The sequence below is a fragment of the Mytilus trossulus genome, unplaced genomic scaffold (genome assembly GCF_036588685.1).
Source record: "Mytilus trossulus isolate FHL-02 unplaced genomic scaffold, PNRI_Mtr1.1.1.hap1 h1tg000070l__unscaffolded, whole genome shotgun sequence".
NCBI lineage: Eukaryota > Metazoa > Mollusca > Bivalvia > Mytilida > Mytilidae > Mytilus > Mytilus trossulus.
The window spans coordinates 221,634-246,057 of NW_026963294.1; the positions used below are offsets into that span (position 1 = coordinate 221,634).

The 24,424-nt window shown below is 30.6% G+C and overlaps 2 protein-coding genes across 2 annotated transcripts in view; both read right to left on the bottom strand.

The window, feature by feature from the left end:
- The window catches only part of LOC134699495 (uncharacterized), a 427,645-nt gene that overhangs the window by 193,258 nt on the left and 209,963 nt on the right, over nucleotides 1-24,424 (bottom strand). The gene's annotated exons all lie outside the window — the stretch shown is intronic.
- On the bottom strand, nucleotides 13,406-18,012 carry LOC134699472 (uncharacterized). Its single transcript, XM_063561064.1, has 3 exons — nucleotides 17,837-18,012; nucleotides 15,180-15,207; nucleotides 13,406-13,882 (listed from the first exon to the last, which is right to left on the bottom strand). Exons 1-3 carry the CDS (start codon nucleotides 17,864-17,866, stop codon nucleotides 13,491-13,493), a joined length of 450 nt encoding a protein of 149 aa, XP_063417134.1. The 5' UTR covers nucleotides 17,867-18,012; the 3' UTR covers nucleotides 13,406-13,490.

Consider the following 24,424-nt stretch of genomic DNA (forward strand, 5'->3'; position numbering starts at 1 on the left):
ATAAACAAACGACAACCACTGAATTACAGACTCCTGACTTGGGACAGGCATATACATAAATAATGTGGCGGAGTTAAACATGTTAGCGGGATCCCAACCCTCCCCTAACCTCGGACTGTGGTATAACAGTACAACATAAGAACAAGCTGTACATATCAGTTGAAAAAGGCTTAACTCATCAGATAGACAGAAATTAAAAGTGGACGTGGCCGGGTACTTATACATTTCGACACAAAAAGACACAATGAACAGATCTGAGAGTACTCGCAGTTATCTGACAGTTTGTTCAAAGCCAATGACAACTAATAAAAAAATCATGCCTCTAAGACTAAGCAATCAATCTGTACACATCCAACATACAATGAATAAGTGTAAAGACGTCATAAACAGCCAGAGAAAAACATGACCTTGTGCAATGCCAAGTTACAGGTATCGACAGATTGTAGATCCATGAAAATGTACATGTATATAACATACTAGTAATATTAAGTTAGCTTTTAATCTACTTATAACAAAGTCAATATTTATACCAATAAAAACAATATTCAATGATCTTCTCACAGTGTTGAAGAGGTAACCTTTAAGAATAAGTTTATTTAAAGAGGCAACAAGTTTACATGGATCATTTCTAAATTTCCGGGCACGGTTAACAACATTTCCTTAAAAATGAGGATGTGCTATCCCGTTTGAAATAAGTTTTCTACAGGTACAAACAAACTTCAAAACCAAATATTTATATCTATGGAAAAATTTAGTAAAGGTTTTAAATAATTAATAGTAACGATATCCCTAGTTTAATAATTTACCAGTAATACATATGTTGCGTTCGTTAAAATCCAAAAATTCACAACAGACACGGGCATAGCGAACAAGTTGTGAAATATAAACGCCGCAAGATGGTGCCAAAGGAACATCACCATCTTAAAATGGAAAAAAAAAGCGATTTATTTTCGCGACTATTCCGAGTAGAAAAATAACGCGAACATAAATCGTTGCGAATATGTCAATCTTTGATCTTTCCTTAATAAACGTCATATGGTCATAACGTAAATCAGATAATCGCGAAGTGTTCAAGAAAGGGTAAACACGCTAAATAAAGTATCCGCGAAAATAAGTTGGTTTACAGTAGTCTGTATGTCATATCAATATCTTAAATTGGTAGATCTACTGTCATGTTATTACTGTTACGTACAGTCTGCACAGCATGTCAATATCTTAAATTGGTATATCTACTGCAATGTAAGTACTGTAACGTACAGTCTGCACAGCATGTCAATATCTTAAATTGGTAGATTTACTGCTATGTTATTACTGTAACGTTCAGTCTGTATATCAAGTCAATATCTTAAATTGGTAGATATACCGGAGTGTTATAACCGGAACGTTCAGTCTGTTTATATCATATGTCAATACATTGACTTCGTAGATATACCGCAGAGGTATAACTCATTTGTAATATATCTTGTATTACATAGTTAACTACCGTGAATTGTTATATACATATTGCATAACTGAACTAGCATCATGATCATGTCTATGCGATTTAATATAACATGACCCGCTAACATGTTATTTGAGCATGTGCCTGTCCTACGTCAGGAGCCTGTTATTCAAGTTTTTTTCTATATAAATAAGGCCGTTAGATTTTCTCGATTGAATTGTTTAACATTGTCCTATCGGGGCCTTTTATAGCTGAATGTGCGGTATAGGCTTTGCTTATTGATGAAGTCCGTACGGTGACATATAGTTGTTAATGTCTGTGTCATGTTGGTCTCTTTCGCACAGTTGTCTCATTGACAATCATATCACATCTTCTTTTTAATACATATGTATATATCCAAAGTATCCATAACTTCTGAATATACAGTCGTAGTATTCATTGAAAGATTTACATTGTTGTTACCTGACTATTAAGATACACTACTTCGTTCTTTTAAATCTAAACCTTCGATCAATTTGAACAAAAACCAAATTAATAGAAATTAGGAAATAAACAAGTACGATCAGGTAATAAAAAAGACAAACACTCACCTACACTATTTGTATGTATAGTACATCCCGGTAGGTCTTACAAAAAAAATCAACAAAACATATTTGACTGGTGTTAGTTAAGATAATTGGAGCACACTTTAATTCCTCACGATCGAAAAACCACTTGAACTTTGGGAACGAGATAAGAAATTAAATGCATATTTAAGAGATTCGTTGTGAACCTTTAAACGTTATATGACTTTAATAAAATAAAAACGTGCTGACCTTGGAGTCATCTAAATTCATTAAAAATTATGTCCACACATTTAAAGGATTTAGAAAAAGTTCGATTTGTTAGTTAATTAAAGTGATAAGCAACTTTCCAATAAGAAAAAATGATGCAGCGGGCTGATATGGTGAACCAGTTTTTCTTTTAGTTTTGAAATATGTTGTAGGCCTTGGCAAGTTATAAAAGAAAACACAAAATAAAACATAGGTCACCGTGCTCGTTTTCGAGAAATATTGAGGCTGAAAATTGGGGATTTGTGCAAATTTGTAAAAAGGGGAGGCAATGTTATAAAAATTTTGGAGCAAATATTCTTTGTCGTAAACTATTAAGATCGGGTTCAATTTAAAGCTGTGATAAGTGACAGTAAGGGAAAAATAAATCACTACACGATGTCTATACAATTATTCAAGCCTTGCTTGACATCGCGGAGCAAATGCTCAAATTGGTATCTTTTTAATCCCAAAAACATGGAAATAAAGTGATTCTGAAAATGTCATTTTAATCATTTTTCAGCATAAACTGCATTTTGTCATGCTTTCTCCGAATCTCATATAAAAAATATATGTCACCGTGCTGAATTTTATGCTAAACGCGATTTATCCTAAAAATTGCGTCCAACCCTTTGTAACCTCAACATTAGCAATAAAGTGCACGACATCGCTGGCAGAATTTTCCGGCGGAAGACGAAGTTTCATGAGATAATCACAGACCTTTGGTAGAAAAACTGACGATCCTAGTCAATTAAAATTTGAGTCGAGCGCACCTGGTACGTGCAGGATTCGAAATGTCAGTGCTGATTGGCTAGTGCTTTAGTAGTTCGACTACTTGGACCACTCGTAAGTGAAATGTTCGTAATGTCACAAGAATATGATATATCAAAATCAACATTATTACATAATAATCCAGTAATCTTGCAACCAGGAAATATTCATGCCCTAAACTTGTCAAAACGATATCCGAAAAGTGTATACAATTATCTCGGGTACTTAGAGCATAATTTGAAAATGAAAAGTACATCAAGGCTCGAAACTTGGACCAATATTTGTTTTACACATATTAATGATTTATTCGCTTTTGTGAAATATATTTTGTTCTTGCTGTGTTAAAGACCCATTAGTTGCCTATTGGTGTTTTATGATCTAAGGTCGGGTTGCTTTCTCTTTGACACATTCCCCATTTCCATTCTCAATATCACTTCATTGATGAACAAATGATTGATAAGAATAATAACAGTGTAACCATGTTGATATATTTCCAAACAAATACTGATACTGACTCGAAACTGCAAAATTGGCAAATGTCGGCAAATGTTAAGTATATCTATCCATAAATGTACAAGGAAGACATCCTAAAGTTAAACTAAAACTATTCATATATTTCATTTTTTACATAAATGAGGCCGTTAGTTTTCTCGTTTGAATTGTTTCACATCGTCTTATCGGGACCTTTTATAGCTGACTATACGGTATGTGCTTTGCACATTGTTGAAGGCCGTACGGTGACCTATAGTTGTTAATGTTTGTGTCATTTTGGTCTTTTGTGGATATTTTGTCTCATTAGCAATCATACCATATCTCCTTTTTTATATGTTAGGAGTATGGCTGTATATAATCACCAAAACACAAATTAAGTAAGATTGAGTTAGGGACGCGCTTTAATTTTTTTACAAACAAATATAAAACTTACTAATATACCATTAACAAATTTTGTATTTTAAACTCATGAATACATTCGTTTAGATCATTTACTGGGAAGTCATTTGGGTCTGATAAACCCGATAATAGAAATCACGTTCAAAGTTCAAGTGATTGCCTCCTTTGGTCAGTTTGAAAATAGCATAACTTGCTTGTCTCTGTTAGAGACACAAATTGATTGTAATGTGTGCACATTCCAACGAGTGTTGTCACGCAGCTATTTTGTTTCTTGATTGCTACTAATTTAAGATTTTTTTATTGTAATTTGATTTGCTGTCAGTTTGGCAACCTTTCAGTTCATGCTGAAAACAATCTATCTGCATCGGTTCATGTTGTAAACATATGTGCTAATTATCCGACCAGATGATCTCTATGTATACCATCATATACATTTCACCTGTCTTTACTTTTATTACCGGTAGATTTTCTACAGGTAATAAACCCAAGACAGAAGACACTGCCATGCCTTCTGCTAATACGACAGGTGCCAAATGTGAAACAAATTATGATTACCCTTCCGGAGCACAAGAGATCAACCCAAATTCATGATGGGGTTTGTGTAACACAGTCCTAAGTTTATATGTTATGGTTTATGTACTAGGGTTTGTGTATTAAATTGTTTTCCTTTTTTTAGCCATGGCAGTATCCGTATATTTTCGACTAATGAGTTTGAATGCCCCTCTGGCATCTTTCGTGTCCTGATCGGAAACACCTTTTTTAAGTACACTCTTATAGAATGATGGAGGACATGTTGGTTCCGTTCGGTCTTTTATGTTAAGAGAAGGCAGTTTGTTTTTCGCTCAGTTTTTCTTTTATTTTGGTCTTTTGTAGGTTGTGGTTGACATAAATGGCAGCTCAGCAGGAACTACCTACCGGTACTTCTCCTGAACTACTGCGATATTTCACTTTTTTTATTCATTCATAATGGTGGAAGCAGGATATACTTACCCTTACTGGGTACTTGCGATCATACCCTTTTAAAGTTTTATCATTTCACCTTTTTCCTGAGCACCTGCCATCATTTCCTTTTTTCTTTATCGTGTTGCCATTTACTCTACTTAATTTGCCTCATTTTGTAAAGACTTTTGTGCTTTTGTTTTTTAATATATTTTGTTTTCTTTTTAGATGTTATATGGTATATTTTTCTTCAAGTTATAGATATTGATTACACTTATTTTTATCTTTGCCCTCGTTTTATTGATTCATTTACATAGAACGTACATGTACAAATCAACATCCTTTTATTTACAAGATACAAGGTGCAAACATATGTAACAATGACACAATATACATCAGTAGTACATAATATGTAACAATGACACAATATACATAAGTAGTACATAATATGTAACAATGACACAATATATATCAGTAGTACATAATATGTAACAATGACACAATATATATCAGTTGTACATAATATGTAACAATGACACAATATACATCAGTAGTACATACTATGTAACAATGACACAATATACATCAGTAGTACATAATATGTAACAATGACACAATATATATCAGTTGTACATACTATGTAACAATGACACAATATACACCAGTAGTACATAATATGTAACAATGACACAATATATATCAGTTGTACATACTATGTAACAATGACACAATATACATCAGTAGTACATAATATGTAACAATGACACAATATATATCAGTTGTACATACTATGTAACAATGACACAATATATATCAGTAGTACATACTATGTAACAATGACACAATATACATCAGTAGTACATAATATGTAACAATGACACAATATATATCAGTTGTACATACTATGTAACAATGACACAATATACACCAGTAGTACATAATATGTAACAATGACACAATATACATCAGTAGTACATACTATGTAACAATGACACAATATACATCAGTAGTACATAATATGTAACAATGACACAATATACATCAGTAGTACATAATATGTAACAATGACACAATATACATCAGTAGTACATACTATGTAACAATGACACAATATACATCAGTTGTACATAATATGTAACAATGACACAATATACATCAGTAGTACATACTATGTAACAATGACACAATATACACCAGTAGTACATACTATGTAACAATGACACAATATACATCAGTAGTACATACTATGTAACAATGACACAATATACATCAGTAGTACATAATATGTAACAATGACACAATATATATCAGTTGTACATAATATGTAACAATGACACAATATATATCAGTTGTACATAATATGTAACAATGACACAATATATATCAGTTGTACATAATATGTAACAATGACACAATATACATCAGTTGTACATAATATGTAACAATGACACAATATATATCAGTTGTACATAATATGTAACAATGACACAATATATATCAGTTGTACATAATATGTAACAATGACACAATATACATCAGTTGTACATAATATCATCAGTAGTGCATAATATGTAACAATGACACAATCTACATCAGTAGTGCATAATATGTAACAATGACACAATCTACATCAGTAGTACATAATATGTAACAATGACACAATCTACATCAGTAGTACATAATATGTAACAATGACACAATCTACATCAGTAGTACATAATATGTAACAATGACACAATCTACATCAGTAGTACATAATATGTAACAATGACACAATCTACATCAGTAGTACATAATATGTAACAATGACACAATCTACATCAGTAGTACATAATATGTAACAATGACACAATCTACATCAGTAGTACATAATATGTAACAATGACACAATCTACATCAGTAGTACATAATATGTAACAATGACACAATCTACATCAGTAGTACATAATATGTAACAATGACACAATCTACATCAGTAGTACATAATATGTAACAATGACACAATCTACATCAGTAGTACATAATATGTAACAATGACACAATATACATCAGTAGTACATAATATGTAACAATGACACAATATATATCAGTTGTACATAATATGTAACAATGACACAATATATATCAGTTGTACATAATATGTAACAATGACACAATATATATCAGTTGTACATAATATGTAACAATGACACAATATACATCAGTTGTACATAATATGTAACAATGACACAATATATATCAGTTGTACATAATATGTAACAATGACACAATATATATCAGTTGTACATAATATGTAACAATGACACAATATACATCAGTTGTACATAATATCATCAGTAGTGCATAATATGTAACAATGACACAATCTACATCAGTAGTGCATAATATGTAACAATGACACAATCTACATCAGTAGTACATAATATGTAACAATGACACAATCTACATCAGTAGTACATAATATGTAACAATGACACAATCTACATCAGTAGTACATAATATGTAACAATGACACAATCTACATCAGTAGTACATAATATGTAACAATGACACAATCTACATCAGTAGTACATAATATGTAACAATGACACAATCTACATCAGTAGTACATAATATGTAACAATGACACAATCTACATCAGTAGTACATAATATTTAACAATGACACAATCTACATCAGTAGTACATAATATGTAACAATGACACAATATACATCAGTAGTACATAATATGTAACAATGACACAATATACATCAGTTGTACATAATATGTAACAATGACACAATCTACATCAGTAGTACATAATATGTAACAATGACACAATATACATCAGTAGTACATAATATGTAACAATGACAGTAGTACATAATATGTAACAATGACACAATCTACATCAGTAGTACATAATATGTAACAATGACACAATATACATCAGTAGTACATAATATGTAACAATGACACAATCTACATCAGTAGTACATAATATGTAACAATGACACAATATACATCAGTAGTACATAATATGTAACAATGACACAATATACATCAGTTGTACATAATATGTAACAATGACACAATATACATCAGTAGTACATACTATGTAACAATGACACAATATACATCAGTAGTACATAATATGTAACAATGACACAATCTACATCAGTAGTACATAATATGTAACAATGACACAATCTACATCAGTAGTACATAATATGTAACAATGACACAATCTACATCAGTAGTACATAATATGTAACAATGACACAATCTACATCAGTAGTACATAATATGTAACAATGACACAATATACATCAGTAGTACATAATATGTAACAATGACAGTAGTACATAATATGTAACAATGACACAATCTACATCAGTAGTACATACTATGTAACAATGACACAATATACATCAGTAGTACATACTATGTAACAATGACACAATATACATCAGTAGTACATACTATGTAACAATGACACAATATACATCAGTAGTACATACTATGTAACAATGACACAATATACATCAGTAGTACATACTATGTAACAATGACACAATATACATCAGTAGTACATACTATGTAACAATGACACAATATACATCAGTAGTACATACTATGTAACAATGACACAATATACATCAGTAGTACATACTATGTAACAATCACACAATATACATCAGTAGTACATACTATGTAACGATCACACAATATACATCAGTAGTACATACTATGTAACAATCACACAATATACATCAGTAGTACATACTATGTAACAATCACACAATATACATCAGTAGTACATACTATGTAACAATGACACAATATACATCAGTAGTACATACTATGTAACAATGACACAATATACATCAGTAGTACATACTATGTAACAATGACACAATATACATCAGTAGTACATACTATGTAACAATCACACAATATACATCAGTAGTACATTATATGTAACAACGACACAATATACATCAGTAGTACATAATATGTAACAATGACACAATATACATCAGTAGTACATTATATGTAACAACGACACAATATACATCAGTAGTACATAATATGTAACAATGACACAATCTACATCAGTAGTACATAATATGTAACAATGACACAATATACATCAGTAGTACATAATATGTAACAATGACACAATATACATCAGTAGTACATACTATGTAACAATGACACAATATACATCAGTAGTACATACTATGTAACAATGACACAATATACATCAGTAGTACATACTATGTAACAATGACACAATATACACCAGTAGTACATAATATGTAACAATGACACAATCTACATCAGTAGTACATACTATGTAACAATCACACAATATACATCAGTAGTACATACTATGTAACAATCACACAATATACATCAGTAGTACATTATATGTAACAACGACACAATATACATCAGTAGTACATTATATGTAACAACGACACAATATACATCAGTAGTACATAATATGTAACAATGACACAATATACATCAGTAGTACATACTATGTAACAATGACACAATATACATCAGTAGAACATAATATGTAACAATGACACAATATACATCAGTAGTACATACTATGTAACAATGACACAATATACATCAGTAGAACATAATATGTAACAACGACACAATATACATCAGTAGTACATAATATGTAACAATGACACAATATACATCAGTAGTACATACTATGTAACAACAACACAATATACATCAGTAGTACATACTATGTAACAACGACACAATATACATCAGTAGTACATACTATGTAACAACAACACAATATACATCAGTAGTACATACTATGTAACAACGACACAATATACATCAGTAGTACATAATATGTAACAACGACACAATATACATCAGTAGTACATAATATGTAACAATGACACAATAACAATGACACAATATACATCAGTAGTACATAATATGTAACAATGACACAATATACATCAGTAGAACATAATATGTAACAATGACACAATATACATCAGTAGTACATAATATGTAACAATGACACAATATACATCAGTAGTACATAATATGTAACAATGACACAATATACATCAGTAGTACATAATATGTAACAATGACACAATATACATCAGTAGTACATACTATGTAACAATGACACAATATACATCAGTAGTACATACTATGTAACAATGACACAATATACATCAGTAGTACATACTATGTAACAATAACACAATATACATCAGTAGTACATACTATGTAACATTGACACAATATACATCAGTAGTACATAATATGTAACAATAACACAATATACATCAGTAGTACATAATATGTAACAATGACACAATATACATCAGTAGTACATAATATGACAATATACATCAGTAGTACATACTATGTAACAATGACACAATATACATCAGTAGAACATAATATGTAACAATGACACAATATACATCAGTAGAACATAATATGTAACAATGACACAATATACATCAGTAGTACATAATATGTAACAATGACACAATATACATCAGTAGTACATACTATGTAACAATGACACAATATACATCAGTAGAACATAATATGTAACAATGACACAATATACATCAGTAGAACATAATATGTAACAATGACACAATATACATCAGTAGAACATAATATGTAACAATGACACAATATACATCAGTAGTACATAATATGTAACAATGACACAATATACATCAGTAGTACATACTATGTAACAATGACACAATATACATCAGTAGAACATAATATGTAACAATGACACAATATACATCAGTAGTACATAATATGTAACAATGACACAATATACATCAGTAGTACATACTATGTAACAATGACACAATATACATCAGTAGTACATACTATGTAACAATAACACAATATACATCAGTAGTACATAATATGTAACAATGACACAATATACATCAGTAGTACATAATATGTAACAATAACACAATATACATCAGTAGTACATAATATGTAACAATGACACAATATACATCAGTAGTACATAATATGACAATATACATCAGTAGTACATTATATGTAACAATAACACAATATACATCAGTAGTACATAATATGTAACAATGACACAATATACATCAGTAGTACATAATATGTAACAATAACACAATATACATCAGTAGTACATAATATGTAACAATGACACAATATACATCAGTAGTACATAATATGTGTACAAACAAGACATAAACAATTCAACATACTTTTTGTTACATTATGACATTTGTCAAACGTGTTTTAATGACACAATATACAACGTTAGTGGAAAGTAAGTGTACAGCTTCATTGGAATACAATGTTATCATATATATATTGCACAATTTGTCAGATAGATGAGAGAACACACAATCTACAACAAGTTACATAATAACTGTAGTAAACAAATACAATATATACACTATTCTTGTATTTACGTTTTTTGTATGACACTGCAAGAAAAATATGTATCATTAGACAAATACAATATATACACTATTCTTGTATTTACGTTTTTTGTATGACACTGCAAGAAAAATATGTATCATTAGACAACAGTTTCTAGGTAACATTAGAGTGTTTAAGTTGCCTTTGTCGGTCACCTTGGTCTATGAATGGAAATCATAGAAAACATTGTATTGCTTATCATTGATGAAATTGTTTAGTTTCTCTCTAGGTCTCTTTTAGTTTTTGTTCAAAATACAAAAGAGGGTTTAAAACAATCGCTTTAAAAGTAAAAGTCCACTTACTTCATCGGCAAAACTTGGCTGGTAAATAAATTGTGTCTTGCTGTTAACTTTTAGATTTGTAAGTGTCTATATATCAACATTCCTACCAAGAGCAGATAACAGCCGAAGTCCACCAATGGGTCTTATGTTTATCGCATATATAAGGCAAATTGCAAAATAATAGGTCAAAATGGGCATTACGACGATGGACGATAAACGAAAGACGCCAAATGAAGAGAGAAGCGTTAGACCTATCAATCATTTTAGCTAAACATGGGAAATACAGATATCAAGTTTGGCAATAGGCAATAAGTATCAACATTATACATCTAAAGCTATTGAACAGGACTCATTGTCTATTGTTATGTAGTTGGAGATGGGATTCATAATATGGTTGATTGCCCGGATGTGACGTTAATTTTACAAACAATTATGAAGTATCCATTGTTTTCCAATTGAGATGAGACCGATACATGGCCAAAAGCTAACAATTATAATCAGTTTATAGCTAGGGGAAAATACAGAAAATAGCAATAATCGTTTATATTCTCTATTCCTTAAACACGACTGAACTAACTGATTATTCTTTGTTTCTAGCAACAGAGAATAGGAAGAAGCAATAGCATAAAAGAACAACAAAGTCACTGAAAATACAACACAGAAAACTACAGAACAACAACAACCCTCCATTTTAAAAGGTGAGACTTGTTTTAAAAAAAAAGAAGAATAAAATTGAGAATGGAAATAGGGAATGTGTCAAAGAGACAACAACCGGACCAAATAAAAAAACAACAGCAGAAGGTCACCAACAGATCTTCAATGTAGCGAGAAATTCCCGCACCCGGAGGCGTCCTTCAGCTGGCCCCTAAACAAATATATACTAGTTCAGTGATAATGAACGCCATACTAATTTCCAAATTGTACAGAAGAAACTAAAATAAAAAATAACACAAGACTAACAAAGGCCAGAAGCTCCTGACTTGGGACAGGCGCAAAAATGCGGCGGGGTTAAACATGTTTGTGAGATCTCAACCCTCCCCCTATACCTCTAACCGATGTAGAAAAGTAAACGCATAACAATACGCACATTAAAATTCAGTGCAAGAGAAGTCCGAGTCTTTTTTTATAATATCCAACATGTTGCTAAAGATAAACTGAGGCAAAAGTTACAATGAAATTGTTGTCTCAATAAAATGGAAATTTTCAGTTGACAGTGACACACTTATTCTAAAATGGTTGTTAACTTTTATATCGTTTGATTTCTAATGAAGCGTTGTCTTATAGCTGTAATTAAGAGATCTCAAATTCTGAACTTCTCCTTCCTAGACTTAGGGTTTACACAGATTTCAATTTGAACGATATGCATATAAGTATTTACTTTTATGATTTTGCGAGATGAGAGATCATATCTGGGAACCAGTGTGTCAAAATTTGTTGACTGTATATTGTATGTCACCTCAAAAGAGGCGTGGTTTAACAAACAGGTGTATTTACAATTGTAACTGCACAAAACTATGACAAAACAAAACACTTTCTTTAATCTGTGTAAAAGAGTAATATGTAACAATTATATTCAAAAAACACAACACAGCAGTTAAGATACTTCAGGTATTTTAAATGTATTGTATATTATAATTACATGAATATACTCCTTTAACCCCTTGTTAAAATGTGATAGAGCCAAACACATTTTGTTAAAATTTCAATTTGTTTGTATTTTTGGTTTTGAATTATGTTTTTATATAAGTTGCTTTTGATAAGACTAAAACCACATCAGGCTCTTTACATACTCATTACTGTTCCCCAAAATTAACAAACATGATTTGAAAACATGGTTACAGTAAAAACAAAGACTAACTGAAATATCTTTCCTATTTCTTCTTCTGAAAAGGATTCATTTTTTTCATTAGAGTTTTAACTTTTCCTTCCTTTTCCTCCTCAACTTCCTCGTGTTTGGTGTATTTCTTCACACCAACTGTTTTAATGATTTCCTCCAAACATTTAGCACCTCTATCAACATTTACCAGAGCTTGGACCAGAACACGTATAGTTGGCCGGACTCTCTGGTCTTCTCTCCATTGGAATAATATATCTTTACATTGTGCTACTAAATCTCGTCCATTGTTGTACTGTATTATATCTATTGATGTTATAGGTAATCCTAATTCTATACCCAGTTGGAAGGATACTGTACCTACTACATGTGCCAGTTTATCCAGTATTTCATCTGTTGGTATTAAATCCATGTATTCGTCATTGATAACTGTAATAACAATAACAATGGTATGCATAATTACTGGCACTATCATATTCCTTACTTATTGCATCTTGAATTTAGGATCAAAATTATATTCCGCATATATTTTAAGTTCACTCCACAATGAATTTGGATATTTAGTCTTAAGTTGACATGGCAACCACCTTATGTCAAAATGCATTTACTATTACATGTATATGCTCAGTGACCCATACAATTAGGGACAAATATTTTTTTTTTATTATAGTTTTCAGGTATAGATCATATTGAACATGTGTACTCAGTTTTAATTTGATGTTACCAGAGATTCATTCGTAGAGAGCCGTGGTGTAGTGGTTAGTGCATCGGAATACTATCACAAAGGTTCCTGGTTTGATTCCCGTTCGAGATGAAAATTTCAGGAACTCAATTTTCGGCTCTCCCTTGACACCATTTGCGAGTATGGTCTTGAGGAAACGATGGTAGTCCGTCGGAAGGGGACAATAACTAGCTGACCCGTGTTAAGAGAGAGCCATATCTGGTGTAAGTTAAAGACACCCTTGTAGATTTCGAAAAATAGTAGGTTAATACCGCTAAAAGGCACCACTCCCCGAACCCGCAAAGTGGAAAGGGATTGATATAAGCAATTAACTGATTGCATATCATATAACTGGTTATAGATCATCGAATGAATTGTAGGGACCAAAACATGCATGTTATTGTTGAAACTGCGGTATGCGATATTCCGGGATATTTCTTCAGAGTTTGGTATTTTTGTTATTTTTCATTTGAAATCCCAACATGATTTTTTAATAGAGGGTTACTGCGCATAAGGAACCCATTAAACCAAAAGGTCCAAGTGATAAAGTTAAACTCATTTTTTGGCAAGTTTTACGGGCCGCATCATGAGTTGGTTGTCCGTTATGGAATATCTGTTTCACGAATGCTTAGTAATTAGTGTTCTATTTTCATGTTTGTCTGTTTATCTGTTTACTTTTTCAAGCCCCAGTTTTGTCAGTTTATGTTGGACTTATCTAAAAATGCAATATATTGGATATAGACCGTATTATACATACAAACAGTTCATGATCAAATCAAACATTGCATCCTACTAAAAGGTCAAAGAATGCAAGGTACTGGTTACAGACCAACTCATACAATGTAATGGTTACATTCCAGGAAGCACTTTATTTATAAAACACAAGCCGGTCCACACATTAATAAAGGATAATTGTATGTATGAATAGTTGGCATCCAAGTATCAAAATAACATCATATTAAGGCTTCAATGATAATCATAACCTGATATTGTTTAAATGCATACCACAATGACCTTTTCTGATTCTTTTAACCTACAAAATACGTTGGAAGTTATTACAGAAATGAACAACAGTTTTAGTGTAGTTTAGTTTCTGTATGTGTCTCAATGTTGTAGACCTTTACCCTAACTGTCTATTTTTTGTGTTGGTCTTCGTAATGTATCCGGGTTTTGTTTTCTGTAATTAGTTAATACTTCAGTTTCATTAAGTATATCTTTTACATTCGATAGAATAAGATTTGAAAAAAAATACTGTTTGCACAAGCATAAATTGTTCTAAATAATAAGTATGTTCTTATACCAAGCAGAAAACCCTAGCCGTATTTCGCACAACCTTTTTGATCTTTTGATCTTCAGTGCTCTACAACTTTGTACGTCTTTTTACTTTCGAACTTTTATATCTGGGCGTCACTGGTGAGTCTTGTGTGGACGAGTCGCATCCTTTAATATTATGTTGTCATTTTAATGTTAAACTTAACATTGCCATTAAAGTGCGAGGTTTGACACGCCACAAAACCAGGTTCAACCCACCATCTTTTTTTTCTTTAAAAATGTCCTGTTCCTAGTCAGGAATATGGCCATTGTTATATTATAGTTTGTTTCTGTGTGTGTGTTACATTTTAACGTTGTGTCGTTTGTTTTTTCCTTATATTGGAGTGTGAATTCACATTGCTATAAGACGTGTCACGGTACTTTTCTATCCCAAATTGATGTATTTGGTTTTCATGTTATATTGTTTTTCTCATCGGATTTTGTTTATGTGTCGTTGTTCTCCTCTTATTTTTAATGCATTTGTCTGAGATTTAGTTTGTTACCCCGATTTTGGTTTTTTGTCCATAGATTTACGAGTTTTGCCTTTATTTATATCCCATTTCTATTCACAACCAATCACAAGGAACTTAAGTAATTCTAATGAATCCAATTTAACACAAAGCGTCTTTTCATATGTGATCATGACGTTAATATATGATTTGCAAATGTACAAGGCAATATATAGTCCAGTACCGAAACACTATATCAATAGACAGAATAACAAAACAAACATTCCTTACTTCCTACATTTGGAAGCAGTCCCCTACCAGTTAATAATAAAAGCTGCATGCTAATACATAATCCCTTTATGGTTAATGGTTAGTTCTGCATGGCAGTACATAGTGTTATACCGTTAAGTAATTAGAACTGCATGCCAATACATAGTCCTTGTTGGTTAATACTTAGAACTGTATTCTTATATAGAGTTAAATACTGCATTGCAATAAATAATCTCAACATATACATCACGTTTGAAATTAAGTATCTGCACCGTACATGCATTTAGTCCACATGAGATCAATCATTGGTGCTCGAATAAAAAAAAACAAGTTAAAAAGGCAAAATGAAGTTCGAAGATGAAGCTGAAGCAATACAGAGCCATCAACATCAAAGCTCTACATAATCCCTTTCTGGTTTATAATTGGAACCTTATGGCAATATAAGTACGTAACCGTTTGATAATTAATGTTGCATGGGAACACATAGTGCTCTTCACGTTAATAAACTACATGCAAGGCAAAGTCCCCTACCACGTATAATTAGAACTCCATGGGAATACATAGTCATCTACTGTTAAATAAATACTACCACATGGCAACACACATATCTACAGACAGGATGATTACAAAAACGAGCATTCTGAGAGTACTGCGTGTTCTGTTGCTGGTCATGACAAAACTATATACCAAGTATCAAACATATGAAAGTAGTATATTTTAGAATGAACAAAAAGTGTGGAAAACGTATTTGCAAGACTGACGGATATGCAGACAGACAGATTGCAAAAAAAAAGTCCTTTCGACTTTGTCGGTAGAATACTTATTATAAATTGGGAAAGATAATAATGCGTCTGCTTAACATGCTGAAGAAAAGTTCAATACTTAAATTGTTTTAATGACAACTAACATATTTTTGAATCTTTGCGTACATTATTTAAAATGTTAAATTCATTTTGGTGTGCATTCTAAAAGGTGTAATTGTAAATTGACTGTAACAATTTAATGTCAAAATAAAACCATGGAGAACAACGTCAAGGTCATACACAGTATTTAAGGTAAACGTATAATTATACTCATGTCATTTCATCAAAACTAATTAATATTCAAAATAGTTGGGCACATCCCTTAATTGGGAAACGTATGCTGACAAATATGTTTTGCAAATAATATATCAGGCGATTCATTTAATACATGTAACTAATCTGTACAAAAAGCAGAAAATGTTGACAAACATGTATTGTATAAAAAAAAAGGAAATAGAAAATGAGAAAAAAAACATATACCTTATAGCACCAATTTTCAATCAATTGCTAAAGTTTTGTAATGCGATTTTCTTTCTGCAATTTTAGGGCCAAATAAGAATACTTTCATTCATCTTCCTTGGGGTATACATGTACAAAGTAAAACATGATGATAAATTAACCAATTGTTTGGCACCAGATGCGCATATCTCTTCAGTCTTGCACGTGGCTAAAATATTTGAAATGCAAAGCTTATATAAAAGATGAAGACCTATAATTCAAAACATTTTAAAAGTATAGCCAAATCCTTGAAAGGAATCAGAGCTTTGCATCAGTGGAGATACATTCCTTTATTATTAATTGATAAGTGAAGTATATTTCACTAGTTTACCTGACACAGTGTATGGGTAGTCAAATCCATATCTTGTAAAGCTTTTGCTATGTTACTGAATCTTCCTGAATACTTTTCTCTCCAGGAGACCAGTACTCTATACTTCACAATGTCGACAAATTCATAATCAGATCTAAGTTTTTCCTATTCGTGCAAAGTAATACCAAGATGTATAGCCAACTATACAGTTTCCTACGGTTACGAAAATCGTTGAAGTTCAATATCACTTGGAATTTGATTCAATGCATCTTCTTGTAAACCTAAATTTGAATAAATAGATATTGCAAATATAATTAACAATAATAATATGATCTATCATACGTTATTCTATTTGTTGTACAAATATACAGAAAGTATGAATATTTGACCTGAATACCCACATCATGGAATATTAGTCAATAGTGGTCCTATCGATGGAGCAAATATAAAGAAAGTTTGGACGTATGACCTGAATAGCCATGACATATTAGTCACTGGATGTCATATCTGTTGTATAAATACATAGAAGGTATTTTTTTTCAAAATTATAATAACAACAAATATGGTCACTGTGCTATTTTTAGGCGCCAAGTCAAAATGAACAGGAATGTTCCTTTAACATTTTTAATACTTATTTTGTTTGTGAATAAAAATAAATCAATGACTTTGAATTTCAGAAAAAATGGTTTTGAAATATGCTTTGAGAACATAATATAAGATTTGCTTCAATTGAACGTGCTTTCTTGCTACAAGTAATTTTTTTAGATTTCTCATCCCATTATGAGCAAAAGGATGTCAGAGAGACAGCAAACCGGATTCTCCTGTAGAGGTCAAACCGTGAATAGTTGGGAAAGTATGGGCACAATCTTATCATAGTTCTGAATTTGGATTGTGATTGAAAATTTGATACAAGGTAAATGTGGTCACAGAACTAAAAAAAATTGAAATAGGACATTTACCTTTAATGGTCAAATATCCAAAATCTAAGTATATTACTAGAAACAGCCTATCCAAGAACTCAATTTTTGATAAAATACTTCTTAGTTTAACAATTTTTGTTCAAAGTGAAATAACTCAAACTTTATTTCCTTGAACCGATGATGTAAATCTAAAAGTAGTTATGATGTATTTTTTTATGATGTTATATTTCTTTCCTAGTTATAATGAAATATGATTAATAGTCTTCAAATACATCTTTTTTTATTTCATTTATAACAAAAAATATAGATCTTCAACTTATCTATGAATGTCTACAACTTTATCTCCACACAATGTTATGTAATGAAATATATCATTTGAATTTGCTAATCTGGAACCCCAAACAGGATCAGGTAAAATGTAAATTAATTCACACAATAAAAATAAAATACCACATTACAACTGTAACATCTACCTTGACTTAACAAACATAGAAAAACTCCTGACTAATCAATTTAACACATATACTATCTATACATCAAGTTTTTTATTTTATGTACAAAAGTAAATAACTCAATCACACATTATAAGCATCAATAATTAGCTACTAAATGGGTCAATAAATCAATAATGAGAAAGGGTAAAGTCGTCTAATTAAACTTTACCTCCATAAAGACACAAGAAACAAAATATCTAAAATTAAAAAAAAAAATGTTAAAGCGTTTTCATGTGAGTGAACGGACATTGTTTTACAGCCGCGCTCTCGCCCGCCCGTGAAATTCTAAATTTAATAATCGATATGTTTTACTTCGACCGATTAAAAACCTTCTCTTCAAGTGATCACCTCTAACATTACAAAAAAAATATTGACAGTTGATTCGAATAACTATCTTAAATATTGGATATCTAAATGCAACAAGTCAATTATTCTTCTTTATTCCAGACAGTTAAACCAATTATTAGTAAACAAATATTTAAACATTTGCAGATTCAAATAACTAGACCTATTACTTACTTCCATTTTACATCTACCTGAAAGGGGTCTGGAATTTAGTTTGACAGCTTCAGACATACTAATTCATGTCCGAATTGTTTATATTGTTATCAAACAGTATTAAAAGGGACAAATAAAGTACGAAGTTGAAGAGCATGGAGGACCATAAATTCCTTTAGTGTTTTTGAGTTACTGTCCATTATGTTCACAACGCAAAAAACAGAAAGCAACAGTATACCATTATGCGTTCTGTAAACAGGCATATAAAAACTATAAGTAATATTTTATACATCAATACATGTACAGTCAGCTGAAAGTCTGTTCCAAACTGTTTAAGTGTTTGTCTGACCAAACAGAAATTTGAACTTTTCTACTAAACATTCAACTAAAACCTCTTGAAAGTTCTTTCTTTCTGAATTGCTTTTTATCTGAGATTTGTTGGTGAGACAGAGTTTGGGATTCACTGCTGTTACAAATAGTAAGGAGAATTTATTAAAAAAGATATAATGCAGTAAAGAAACAACTGATAAATTATAAGGGGTATATATCAATGAATCAACATTAGTAAATATACAGCAAAACAAAAAAAAACTTGTACAATTGCAAGATGGCCCCTATATGGTATTTTGAACCTTATGGAAAATTGACAATCAGGTCAAGATACTGCTATTGTAATTTAACCCCCCTTGTATGGAAAATTGAACATTGGGGTAGAATATAGAATTTGGCTTACAAAAAATGTAGATCTCTGAAAACAAAGCATTTAGAGCAAATCTGACATGAGGTAAAATTGTTAAACCAAATATTATGAAACTTACAGTGAGTCAGTGACACACACCGTCACCATGATCTGATGATAATTACCACTAAATGCAGATCAAGTACAAATTTTGGAAGTTACTTTTACTGTTTTTGAGTTATGTCCCTTAATTATAACATTATACATACATGTATTTGCAAGAGGGGGCTTCATCTGTGTCCCATGGAGACATTCCCCACAAATTTTCTTCAAAATCTTGTGAAATTAAGCATATTTAATTTAAAAAACAAAATAATCATGATAATGAAAATGGACAAATCTGACATTTTGAAAAAACAAATATTTACAGTGAATCGGTCTTTTATTTAGAGATGTCTAACAGGAAGGACCATGATGAACGGCATATAAAAAAGAAGATGTGGTATGATTGCCAATGAAACAACTATCCACAAAAGTCCAAAATAACTCAGACATTAACAACTATAGGTAACTGTACGGCCTCCAACAATGAGCAAAGTCCATACCGCATAGTCAGCTAAACACTGATAAGACATTGTAAAACAATTCAAAAGAGAAAACGGCATGTATTACAGCTGATTTCCTTCTGCTTGCAAAGTAAAACTTTGGTTGGCTTGCTTGCTTTCTTTGTTTGTATAATTTTTTATACAAGCTTTTTGAATAAGATTGACATCTTTAAACAAATTATGTATAGGCATATTTTAACCTGTATATATTTGAATTCAATTTGGTGTTATCCTAATATGTTTGCACAATATACAAACAAAGCAAGCAAGCTAACCAAAATTTTCACTTCATGCATTAGGAAGTTAGCTGTAACACTTTATGGAAAACACTGTCATTGAGAGTGAATTGAAACTATTTGTACCTTTATCATGTTCATAATTAATACAAAATGACATCTAATAAAGAATTTATCCAAACTTTATTTTATTTCATTTATGTTACAGGAGTTTCTGGAAAGCCAAGCATACATAACCAAAGGATATTTTCATAGAATGGACTTCTGTACGCCAAAAAAGTAGGTATGTGTTTAAATATATATTTATATTTATGTAATATTTGGAGAGAGATTTAAAAAAAAATTTTAATCCTTGCTATCCTTGCTTTTCCTAACACATTGCAGTTGTTAAAGTGTCATGGGTTTTAATACCTATAAATAAATGAATGTAAAGTTTCAACTAACATGTTATGGTAATAACACTTAAAAAACTGTTCGATTTTGTAAGTAAAAAGATCAGTTGTGGTTACATTTTGTATTGCAATGGATTGTTTTTATTACAAATATTCATTGTGCCCAATTTTAAGCTACATTTTATTAATAAAAAAATAAGAAGATGTGGTATGATTGCCAACTGCCAATGAGTCATTACTCTCCACCAGCATTACCAGAGACCATTGAAGAAGAGTTTAAAAATAAGCAAAACTCATGCCAAATGTAAACCAAAAATTATGTGTCTAAGACTTTAATATCAATCAGTTAACATCTAATGGATTTAAAGAATATACCGCCATTAATCATATGATAAGAACATGATCTTATACAATGCCAAAATATAGGTATCAACAGTTTGTAAAACTGGTAAACATACATATGTGTATAACAATAATATTTAGTTTGGTTTTAATTTACTGATAGCAAAACAAATATTTATATTCATAAAATACTTTCCAGTTTTATTAAAATATGTTATATCAAAAGGAGAAAAATATAAAAAAAAAGTAGATGTGGTATTACTGCCAATGATACAACTCTCCACAAAAGACCAAAATGAGACAGAAAAGCATGTTTTAAGTCACTGAAGTTATTTCATTATGTTTAAAACTAACAACTTACAGTATATGGGAATAAATCAAACTAAGTTTAAATGTATGATTATGAATATTATTGTTTTCTTTTCAGATGAAGACAACTTCAAGAAGAGTGACAATTTAGAAGAAAGAACATTCAATTGATAATGTTATTATGTCAACAACAAAAACATAAAAAGTTGATTGTAACGTTTTGAGAATGCTATAAATAAAAGTAGAGTGAAATCAAAATCCAAGTTTTTTTCAAATTTATATTCTGCAACAAATAGACAACAGAGAGAAAAAATATCAATGAGATTCTTAAGCAGATTTATTGAATTTTTCATTTAATATGTTTAAAAAAAATAATACAATCTCAGATCATTAAACATGCAAGGGACACAACTTCAAAATTGTATTTAAATTGATGCTAAAGGAAACATTTAATACACTTTTTGGGTTTTCCTTTTCATATTACATGTATTATATGCATACATCAACAAATGTGTTCGTCAAAGTTTAAACATAAGTAACATTTTAAAAAAAATTGTCAAATACATGTACAACATTCCACAAAATTCATTTAAGATAATTTTGACCTCTGTATAAAAGAGTTGTGGTATTACTGCCAATGAAACTACAGACACCAACACTACAAAAGTCAAAAAGTCTTAAAAGACCAGTTTTTGTCTGAATTAGCATGAATTTTTACTTGACATTCTTAATTTGCCTGAATAATTTTTAAAAATTCTTGACATAGTATGAATTTGTCTAATAAGGTTCTTGATTTTTCTTGACAAGTGTCTTGACAGTATGAACATTGTCTTAAAATTTCTCGACACTTCTTGTATCATCTGATAAGAGTCTGGATTAGTCTCGACCAATTCTTGACTATCTTAAATTTGTCTCGATATGTCTTAACATATTCTTGACATTCTTAATAATGTCTGAATATGTCTCGACACATTCTTGACAGTCTTAAATATGTCTTGACACTATCTCAACAGTATAAATTTTCCCTGAAATGTGAACAGACTTATTATTCCTGGAGTAGATAATAATTTATTTTTAATCTTTGGGAATTATTCAATTTGTTTTTTATGTTAAAAATAATTAACTTCATAATTTTGATGAAGAAAAATCATTTTAATTCAATTTTTTTCATCATCAAAATGATGATTTTCCTTTTCATCTATCAACACATTTTTTAAATTGTACTGGCATGGTCAGTCAAATGATAAGTTGTATGGCTAATTACAGGTAAATCAGTAATTTCTATTTGATAGTTGCGTGTACTCTGGGGTGTGGAATACCTTAATTTTATGGGGAACATCCTGTATATTCCAACCGGTGACATTACACAAATTGTTCTTTTATTAAATGAATGTGTATATCATCATGATTTGCTTTTTATATAAACCACATTTTGGTACAATAATTATTTACCATATAAACATTGAGTATTATGAATGTCTAATGAAATAAGTCTACAGTATGATTGGTTTTAATCATTTAATTTATAAGATTTAGGAATCAAAATTTGTAATTATTTAAAAACCCACATTTAAATTATTTCATACTTTAGATTTCATAGCCATATTTGCATTTGTAAAAATATTGATATTTCCAAAATTTCAATTATTTTACATGCCCAACTTTTATTTTTGTTGTAAAAAGTGTAACTAGAAACAACAGTTTATCATATGAAGAGAAATAAAGATAAAGTTATATCATGTATATTGGTCATGATTTATAGAGCTCAGAACTGTCAAGTAAATTTTAGACACAATTCAAAATGTTCAGAATATGTCAAGCCATACTGATAAAAAATAAGAATGTCAAGAATATGTCGAGAAATTTCAAGACAGTATTTAAATATCAAGAATGTGTCAAGTAATTTTAAGACAATATCCAGAATGTCGAGAATATGTCGAGTAAATTTAATACTAATTTAATATAAATGAGAATTTGTCAAGAAAAATTAAGACACAAGTCATACTTTTGGAGAATGTCGAGTAAAAGTTCATGCAAATTAAGACAAAAACTGGTCTTTTCAGACTTTTAGACTTTTGTAGTGCAAAGATTGTGGGTTTTTATTCCATCAAATATTTCATATCATTGTCTTTTC

Coding starts and splice junctions, on each gene's coding strand:
- LOC134699472 (XM_063561064.1), bottom strand. CDS start 17,866: ATGGATTTGACTACCCATACACTGTGTCAG. Junction 15,208..17,836: donor CTACCCATACACTGTGTCAG/GTAAACTAGTGA, acceptor CGTATTTTGTAG/GTTAAAAGAATCAGAAAAGG. Junction 13,883..15,179: donor AATCAGAAAAGGTCATTGTG/GTATGCATTTAA, acceptor TTGTTATTACAG/TTATCAATGACGAATACATG.